The sequence below is a fragment of the Megalobrama amblycephala genome, linkage group LG4 (genome assembly GCF_018812025.1).
Source record: "Megalobrama amblycephala isolate DHTTF-2021 linkage group LG4, ASM1881202v1, whole genome shotgun sequence".
Taxonomy (NCBI): Eukaryota; Metazoa; Chordata; class Actinopteri; order Cypriniformes; family Xenocyprididae; genus Megalobrama; species Megalobrama amblycephala.
This window is the reverse complement of record NC_063047.1, coordinates 3,904,546-3,914,798: the sequence shown is the minus strand read 5'-3', so window position 1 is coordinate 3,914,798 and position 10,253 is coordinate 3,904,546. Positions and strand designations below refer to the sequence as shown.

General features: G+C 38.0%; 1 protein-coding gene across 3 annotated transcripts; it reads left to right on the top strand.

Moving 5' to 3' along the window:
- The first annotated feature begins 4,005 nt into the window (after window positions 1-4,005).
- LOC125266055 (cystatin-B-like) lies at window positions 4,006-5,295 on the top strand. Of its 3 annotated transcripts, none has more exons than XR_007184411.1 (4): window positions 4,006-4,324; window positions 4,589-4,690; window positions 4,762-4,861; window positions 5,040-5,295. XR_007184411.1 is itself a non-coding variant. In XM_048186536.1 (3 exons), exons 1-3 carry the CDS (start codon window positions 4,256-4,258, stop codon window positions 5,172-5,174), a joined length of 306 nt encoding a protein of 101 aa, XP_048042493.1. In that variant the 5' UTR covers window positions 4,013-4,255; the 3' UTR covers window positions 5,175-5,295. The 3 variants fall into 3 exon arrangements, 1 of the variants encoding a protein (XP_048042493.1); XR_007184410.1 differs by having other exon boundaries at window positions 4,013-4,324; window positions 4,793-4,861; XM_048186536.1 differs by lacking the exon at window positions 4,762-4,861 and having other exon boundaries at window positions 4,013-4,324.
- The last annotated feature ends 4,958 nt before the right edge of the window (window positions 5,296-10,253 follow it).

Genomic DNA, 10,253 nt, shown 5'->3' with positions numbered 1-10,253 from the left:
AGTGAGAGAGCAGTCCAAACAAATGCAAGTGGATTCAGACCGTTTTGCAAAGGCGTTTTACCAATTCATAATTTAAAACACAATTTAAGCATCAGAAATTAAACTGAATATACAAAGCGAAGCAAGCGTTTTTCTTAAATATACACAACACAAACAACAAATTGATCGTCACTATAGCAACAGTAGACTCTCCGTCGTTACTACAGCAACAGTAGACTCTCCAATCTGGCGTGAGTGAGTGGAGGCGGGGATAATTTGCATATTCATTGTTCCGTGTATATTAAATGAGGCAAGGGTGTAGAGATACATTCAAGCTATTTTAAGGCATGAAGACATTTTTTTCACTTGAATTTATTTTAAAATATGTCATTTGGTGATCAAAGATGAGTTTTAAGGGATAAAATAATTGACTACAGGGGACTTTAACACTTTTTTGAAGGGGCAAGAGAAAGAGAGTTTTACTGACTGTTTTTGTTCCATTTCAGCAGCGAAAATAGTTAAAAAACAAAGATCAAAGCAGAAATATAGTGCATCTCTCACAGTGACATTCAGCTGTGTTTTATTACTGAATGATTCAGCATTTTGAAAGAATCGGTTGAGTGAAAGATTCAATGGCCCATTGCAAAACACCTGCCTCATTCTTGAATGAATCAGCCATTTGAACAAATCATTTGAATGAAAGACTAGGACAGTCACTTGCCGCCACCTACTGGTGGTTCAGTTTCATGCTTAAATTTTCCCAACATTTCTTATTTGTACATTCAAAAATATTTAAAGAATATCATAACATTATTTAATGCAGTTGTAATTTTTCAGTGTAAATTATTTAATTTGATTCGTAACAGTCCTGCTTTATTTTTCTTATTGAATTTATTGATCAAATGTAAAAAAAGTTGAAATAAAAGATGAAGCATGTAATAAGATTAGGGGGAAAAAATGCCCTTGGGGTAAATATCACAAATATGCAGATATAAATATGCAAAATCTGATGGAACACTATTGAGAATATAGCTTCAGAATAAACTATATTTACACCAAAAAAAAAAAAAATCAAATTTTTTTGAGACAAGCTATTTTTTTTGCTCAGACAAGTGACCAGTTTACTTGTCCAAAGGACAAGCACATGACAAGGCTTAATGTCAAACCCTGTATTTTGTATTGACATGCTCTCCTTTAGGCCTACAGAAAGATTTTATTGTTATCAGATGTAGCTTTGCACACTGCCAGCATCTAGAATGATTTTGATCTGCATTTAAAGGTCCCGTTCTTCGTGATCCCATGTTTCAAACTTTAGTTAGTGTGTAATGTTGTTGTTAGAGTATAAATAAAATCTGTAAAATTTTAAAGCTCAAAGTTCAATGCCAAGCGAGATATTTTATTTAACAGAAGTCGCCTACATCGAACGGCCAGTTTGGACTACATCCCTCTACTTCCTTCTTTAATGACGTCACTAAAACAGTTTTTTGACTAACCTCCGCCCACAGGAATACACAAGAGCTGCGTTTGTAGAGAGTGTTTGTCGCCATGTCGTCGAAACGCTGTTATTTTCATCCCGTAGTCCAATCACCGGGTCTGATTCCGGCTCAAATTGATAGGGTAAAATTAAAGAAATGTTTACTATAACACTGAGCGCGTGCATCTCCACGTTATGGTAAGAGGCGTGACCTTTCCGGGCACGGTGCGCTCAGAGCTGTCGAATCACAACACAGGAACCGCTGGCACAATCAGAACTCGTTACGTATTTCTGAAGGAGGGACTTCATAGAACAAGGAAGTCATCAGCCCGTTTTTATGACAGTGGAAACAGCGGTATACAGATAAGTAAATTATGTGAAAAATACTGTGTTTTTTTACACGCGAAACATGAACACATGTTATATTGCACGCTATAAACACAATCAAAGCTTCAAAAAACCACGAAAAACGGGACCTTTAAGTGTTCATAGCAGAGGGCTCTTTCGACTTATTTTTTACAGTTTGTCAGTTGATAAGATGTTGTAGGCTTTGCATACACATTTGCACTCCTCGAAAGCCTCAAACCACAGAGCCAAAAATATCTCACGAAAAAGGCGATTTTACAAGTTGAGTGCAACATAGTAAAATAACAACAAAGTAATAAACTTACCTTGAGCAGTTTTCTTCTTTAGCAGACACAGACGGTAAGAGTTTTGAAGAGATCCCCGTTGATCGTTTGCTTTCTGCACTCTGGAGACGAAGAGGGCTTGTGTTGAAGATGCCCCGTCCCTATGTGTTGCTTTTTACAGCACACATTTTTTTCGGTTTACTTTTAAATACTGTAAATTTACTGCAAGTGCTTAATTTAAGGACCATTAACTTTACATTTACATGATTTAACTGTTTATTGAAATAACACTGTTGTTTGGAAATTGGCTGTAATTTTACAGGAATATATATATATATATATATATATATATATATATATATATACAATTAATTTAGCAAGCAGCCTTATAAAAAATCCCCTTTATGTGGTCACACCACAAGCTTGCCTGTGGAAGTGTTGACCACAATGGTCTCCAATCGCTTTTGTCCATCCAACCCCAGACTGAGATGGCATAATTGGTGCCACCTCAAGTGCTTGTCCCCAACAGTGTCCTCCTTGGTACACTGATCTTTTAAGGTGCTGCACCAGTAGATTTGTTCCATTCCTCTTCCTTTCTTTGTGAGCAAAGAAAGATGAGCTTGATCGATGTTGAGTTGACTGCTGGTGCAATCACAGAGGAGAATTGTGAAGTGGTTCATAATGGAAATCACCTCCTCTGGAATGCTTTTTGGAGCCTTTGACAAGGCATTGAAGGCCTCTGTTGTCATGCCTTCACTGGCTGTGACACAGTATCTGCAATGAGGGGCAAGAAGACAGCAGTGGAGACCTGGAATGCAGATGACATGACAACAGAGGCCAAATCCCCCCAACTGGGACAGGGGTTGGTTGAACCCAACCATTTGGAGACCATTGTGGTCAACTCTTCCACAGCCAAGCCAGACCATCCTTGAACTCTTAAGCTGTGGCTGCAAGAAAGGCTGCCAGTCGACACTGCAAATGTAAAAAAGCTTCCTTAAAGTGCACAGCTCTGTGTCAACGTGGAGGAGACCGTGAAGAAGTCTGAAGAATAGGTTCAACAACAACAACAAAACAATCAAACAAACGTGTTTCTGAAATAGATTTTTTGAAGTAAATCTTTGTGTCTGGCATTCTTTTTAAGCTACGTTGCTAAGGTCATATTGAATATTCTACTCTTTACAGTCACTGTATTGTCAGGGTTAATGAACAAAAGGATTAGGCTTTTGAAACTCTACACAACACGCATGCAACAGACATGATATTATAAAGTCTAGCTTAGGTACTCAGATACTGTGATTTCCTTCTCACATCACCTTTTCTGTTTTATGTTTGATTCAGAAGATAAGATACAAAATACATAATTTGGTTATGGCAGAAAGTAAAATGGTCACCATGGTGACCACGAGGCATTTTTGTGATGGCTCCATTTCTGAAAATGTTCAGGGCCCCAAACTGTACAAGTGTACCAAATTTCATGCTTTTATGAAAAAGTGAAAATTTCACCTCAAATTTAGCACATATCACCTGGACTACATTAATTTTTTTTTTGTGCTAAAAAAGGTTTAGCGCATCAAAATGTTTACAGATATAGCTGATAGAAAATGCCAATTATCAATCTTATTTATTCATTTATTTTTTGCAAATGTCGACACACAATCTTTTTCCGTTTAAATTTAGCATATAAATTCCATGTAGATACTTCAAATGTCTAGAAAAAACTTTTTTGTGTGTGTGAGAAAAAGGGCTTTAACAAATAAATGTGGTCTCACATGACATAATTAGGCATTATTTTTGTAATTTTGTCTGTTCTTTAAAATCTAATAAAAGTTAATCAGAAAAATAATACAACTGCACACGTTTTTGAATATCGCTTGATGATCAAGTATTGATCTAAATAGTCTTTATTACGAAGACTACAAAAAAAAAACCATGACATAAGAAACATAAAAATTGTTTTATTCCCATTGGAACAGCTTTTCACTGGTACTGAATATTGCACAACACCCCCAAAGTGAAACTCCGCCCCTTTGATGTGATCACATGGAATTACAATGACGACTCATGTCATGTGATTTTGGGAGCATAAATAGTGGATCAGAATCAATCTGTGAGACAGACTGCCTGATAATACAGTTTATTTCATCCAGGATTTGATCGCCAACACACTGCAGCAATGTGTGATATTGGAGGATGGACCACAGAGGAGTCTGTCACTCCAGAGGTGACGAACATCTGCCTTGAGGTAGGAGACAGAAAATCACAAATGTAGTAAACACAGTTTTTGTTAAAACAGTAAAATGATCTTGGTGCTGTAAAATGTGTTGGGAAAATTATTTGTTGTCATTTTTAAAAGAACTGTTTTACTTTTCACTTAATGTCACAATACTTTTTACATAAGTTTTCTGATATCTGAATGATAGACGTGACTCCCTAGAGACTAATAAATTCAATCTTATTAAAATAATAATAATATAGATGAATATAAAATGTGCATTTGTTTATTCAGGTGAAGTCAGACATAGAGGAGAAGGCTGGAGCTAATTTTGAGGTTTACATTCCTTTAAGCTTTGCTTCTCATATTGTGGCAGGGACAAACTATGTGGTGAAGGTAAGAGAGTGTTTTGTTTTTGTTTTTTATGGATTTTGAGCTTGTGAATTCATCACTGAAACTCTTCCAAGGCACAATTTGTATGTTTCTAATATCAACAAGCAAACGATGGCAGTGTGTCCTAAACGGGTGTGATCATGTGTCCAGTCATTTTCCAGTCCTCTCTGAAAGGTAACTGCTGGACATACAAATCTAGTCAGCAACGGTCACTGTAGCAGAACTCACAGAAATTTGCTTGCTGTCATGAAAAAATTAATGCGTTTAGTTCGCTATCAGTGTGAACAGAGTATTATATATGAAGAGATCACTTATAAATCTGTGTGGATTTCTCTCTCTCTCTCTCGCTCAGGTGTACGTTGGAGTGGATAAGTGCATTCATGCAATGATATTTCAAGCTCTCCCCTGCAGTGGAGGGGAATTGACTGTGACTGGAGTCCAGCACCCTAAAACCGCCAGTGAACCTCTGATCCCCTTTGATGACTAACTAACCACATGCAGAAAACAGTCTGTCTTCTCTAATAACAGACACACACAATCTGCCATACTGTATAGAGGAACTATTGAAAACTGTTTCATTCCTCAATATTAAACTCAATATTAAACCCTCAGTGCCTGTGTGTTTATGTGAAGATGTGAACAACACCAAATTCACTTCACTTCCCTAAAATAGTTTTATGCTGAAATAACAAACATAAAAAACATTTTTAAAAATCCTCATTCCAACTCTTTAAAAACAAAAAGTAAAATAAAATAACGTAAAATGACATTCATTTTTCTAAATTTTAAGATTTAATTGACTGTCTGCATGACTTTTTTTTACAAGGAAAAAATATGTGAATGAAGACTAATGGAGACTAGTGATTCCCAAACAGGTGTGGAAAGATTTTGATGCTGCTTTCTTAAAGCTTTAAAAAATGTGCATTTACTTGTGTGACTTTAATGATAATTCTACATGATATATAAAATGAGAAAACAGGAAAATGTGAGGTTTGGTGTTGATCAAGGAAACTTGAGCCTTACTGATGGGGCTGCTTATTTATCTAAAATGCCTGTAATCAATCAGGTAAAACAGCTAAGAAAATGTATTACAACTGCTAGTGGTGTAGTCTACACGCAGGTATAATGACAGAAATTATGGAATATTGATGGTAAACCCAGGTGGGACAATCTGACCGGTAGGATGAAATGTCAGGACACTGGTGCTCTGAGCGCTCACACCGAAACATAGAATCAGACTATGAATTAATTGCATGCATACATTGCGCATTTGAAGCCTTTATAAGCTGTACGAACTGAACGAATCAATTGTCTGCGCAGTGTGAATGTCTTTGACTAAAGCCTAATTGTTTAATTTGCATAAGTGGCACACGAATCACCGTAAGCACGTTCACCAGTGCGCTCCTAAAGTGTTCACTTTTGCATGGTGTTTGAACATAAATGTGTGTTGGCAGTGTGTGTACACAACCACCCTATAATGATCAAAATCCACCCACTCCTTTTTTTTTTCTTTTAATCCCCATAAATCATAAGCAGTGTCTCCGAACGACATGTTTTCAGCCATGGTGCTAATGTTACGTCACATAAGCGTCACAGGCCCCGCCCACAACCCCTGACTGACAGTACTGTACCACCACTGTCATTTGATATTCAATTGACACCATTATATGCGAACTGTACTGAGCTGGATGATGACATCACTGTTTACTCCAGTGCTGATATAGATAAATTAAATTAATAACTATTGTTTCTTAAATCAGAATGAATCAATACTGAATTTACTTAAGATGGATACTGACACCATTTTCTTTAAGAGCTGCCGTGCAGCCAAAATTATATCATTATACCAGTTATCACTGTAAAGCTGCTTTGACACAATCTGCATTGTTAAAAGCGCTATATAAATAAAGGTGACTTGACTTGACATAGTTTCTGCCCTCAGCGAGTTGTTTGCTGTCCGCCATTTTTCTCCGCACTCGAGCAGATGTAGCATCAACAATGTCTGGTAAGTAATTGAGATGTTTTGTTGTTGGATGTAAGAGTGAACATAACAGTCTTCATTTACCTACATCTGAGCCGCTGAATGCAGTGGATTAGTTTTATTTTCGAAGGGAATGCGCCACAGATACGTGTGTGTGTGTGTGTGTGTTTATTATTAGTAGCAGTTCTTTATCTCAGATTCTCAAAAATGTTAACATTACAAAACATTATGCTTTTGTGGGTCCATTTTAAAGGGATAGTTCATTCAAAAATAATTCTGTCGCCCTCGTGTTGTTTCAAAGTTGTAGGAGTCATTCTTCTGTGAAACATATTTTGTGTTCAATTATGTTTTTGTACATACAAGGGAAGTCAGGCACCAATATTCAGTTCCCAATGTTCTTCAGTTTTGTTGAATGACGAGTGCCAAAGCAAAGATCCTTTTTAACAACAGTATCTTTACTATGAGACATGCAGGAGTTCAACACGCAATGTACAAACTTCAACACTGTAGCACCAACTCGCGCATTCGTATAAGCAAGCTATAGGATCTTAGTCTGCTCATATTTAAAGCTACAGAACACTACTATGTTCTACATCCTCCTTCTTTAACTTTGACAGTTATTCCTTAATGAACAATTTCTTATACTGAAGTAAACTCAATTTTTTTTTTTTCATAGGAAAGGCATTCAACAGATTACTTGAGCTGAGAGTAAAAAGGGCAATTAACACAACATTTGTTAACTCACATTTTAACATCAGTTATATTATCAACATTTATAAATTGAACATTTTGTTACTGAATTACAGAACTTTCTTTTCTGTCTCTATTTCCTTTTTGTGTCATTCCAGATACTTTGGGTTTGGTTTGCAAATGCGACCTGCTCTGTTCACATATGGAGCTGTAGAAGGAACTTTTGTTGAATGCTCATTCAGTGGTTTCTTCTCGGTTCCTTGTGGGGTGCGTTGTTCTTTGACCTCATTTGGAGTGGGGAATTTGTGCTTAGATTCAGCAGAGGTGGTCTGAATAAAGGGGAGTGACATTTCACTGTGGTCTAATTTTTGTGGTGGTGGCTCCGCGACAGGTAGGATATGTTTACGGTTTCGTCTGTATTCTCTTCCTTCAACTTCCACAAGATATGATCTTGGTTCATCACAGAGCTGTTTGACGAGTCCGATTCTGTCATGGCCTTTGGACGTTGCAAGTCTCACTACCTCTCCTTGTAAGAGTGGTCAGAGAGTTCTGCTGGACTTGTCATAGTATGTCTTTTGACAATGTCTCTTTTTTGAGATTTGATTCTTGACAGCAACATTATTCTTTGAGGCTGGCACCAGAATGGACTTGCAGATTGGCAGAGATGTGCGCATCTGTCTGGACATTAATCTCTCTGCTGGTGAACCAAGTGTCTGATCACATGGAACATTTCTGAGGTTGAGCAAGTTTTGAAACACATCAGAGCTGTCCCTCTTGAATTTCTCCATTAGATGTTTTGCACTCTGCACTGCCCTCTCGGCTAGCCCGTTAGCTTGTGGATATTCAGGGCTACTAGTGGTGTGTGTAAAATCCCAAGCAGCAGCAAATTCTTTGAACTGTTGGCTTGTAAACTGGGTACCGTTGTCTGAAAAGACTTTGTGCAGACTCCCATGAACAGAGAAGTGCCTTTTGAGTTTTGTGATTACTGTACTGGAGGACAGGTCACAAAGCAGATCAATTTCGAACCATCCCGAATATGAGTCATCTAGTACGAGGTAGTGTTGACCATTCCACTCAAAAATATCTGTAGCCACACTTGACCATGGAAGATCTGGGATGTGATGTAAGTGTAGAGTCTCTTTTTGTTGATGGGGTTTCATACTGTTACAGATAGAGCACGATAGTACCTCCTTTTCAATGTCTTTGGATAAAGAAGGCCAGAATACAATGCCCCGTGTCCTGCATTTGGTTGCATCAAGGCCTGGATGACTTCTGTGAATAATGGTGATATACTCATTGCGTAGTGATTCTGGAACAACCGTTCTCTGTCCCTTCATGAGTACATCTTCATCGACTGTGAGCTCATCCCTGAAGGGAAAATACTCACGAATTTCTGCTGGCAGCTTTGATTAGCTAGAGGGCCATCCTGACATCTTGATAATACTGCAGAGACGTTGAAGGACTGGATCCTGTGCAGTATGAGTTTGCAACTCTTTCAGTCTGGAAGACGGGATGTGTTGAACCGACATAACTTCGAAGTCAGCTCCATCATCTGTGTGTTCGTCTGGTGAGTCTCTGGGGGAACGTGACAACATGTCGGCAAGGAACATATGTTTCCCTTTCTTGTATGTGATTGTATTTCTGCAATCTTAGCATCATGCGTTGCAGCCTTGCTGGAGCTGTGTGGATAGGCTTGTTAAGGATGGTAACCAATGGCTGGTGGTCTGTTTCGATGTGAATTTGTTTACCATATATGTAGTCATTGAATTTGGTGCACACAAATACCACAGCCAGAAGTTATTTTTCTATCTAACATACTTCTGTTTGTGTTAGAGTACGTGAAGCATACGCGACAGGAGCACCTTCTTGAAGACACGCAGCTCCGAGTCCGAACTGGGAGGCATCACAGGTGAGTGTGACAGGTTTCAGGACGTCATAGTATTTCAAGGTTGGTGGATTAGAAATCCTGTGCTTCAGAACTTCAAAACCATCCTGATGCTGTTTAAACCAACACCACTCTGTATTTTTACAGGTCAGCTCACGCAAAGGGGCAGATAGCTCTCTAAGGTTCGATATGAATTTTCCTAAGTAATTGATCATACCCAGGAAGCGCTGCAGCGCAGTAACATTGTCTGGTGGTGGCATTTCTGTGATTGCTTTTGTTTTTGCTGGATCAGGTTGTAGTCCCTTGCTTGTGAAAATATGACCGACATAGCTCACCTCACTTAGGTGGAATTTGCACTTTTGAGGGTTCAGTCTCAAGTTCACTTCACAAGCACGGTCCAACACTTTCCTTAGGTTTGGTAATCAGCATTACTTTTCTCATATACAAATACAATCACTTTCTTTACCTTCAAAATCATAACATTCTTCAGCAAACATTTCCTTCAAAATTACTAACACTTAATAGTTTTATTCATCAAAGCATATTGAGAGGATACCAAGTTATTCATAGCATGATTAATCAAAGCTCTAATAAATGGAATAATACAACAGATAATAAATGCGATAAGTAATAGGATTACACCTATAGGAATTAAAGCAAATACAAGCATTTGTTGCCATCCTGTGAGCCATGCTAAAATCCCACTTTGACTATCAGTAACTTCTTGTCCTTGTAATTCTTGATCAATTCTAGTCATATTTTTTAAACCCTCTGAGATTAAATGACCATCTGCGTCATTCTCAGGGATATAGGTACAACAAGAGGTACCAACCATAACACACACTTCTCCTCTCGCCGCCGTTAACTGATCAAAGGCCAGCATGTTTTGCAGGGCTGTTAAACGGAGCCCTCGGAGTTCCTGTTGATCACCAGCCAATGTGTCTCTTGTAGTACTGAAAAATGAAATTAATTCATATCTTGTAACCTCTACTTCAATTTGAAGACTAGAA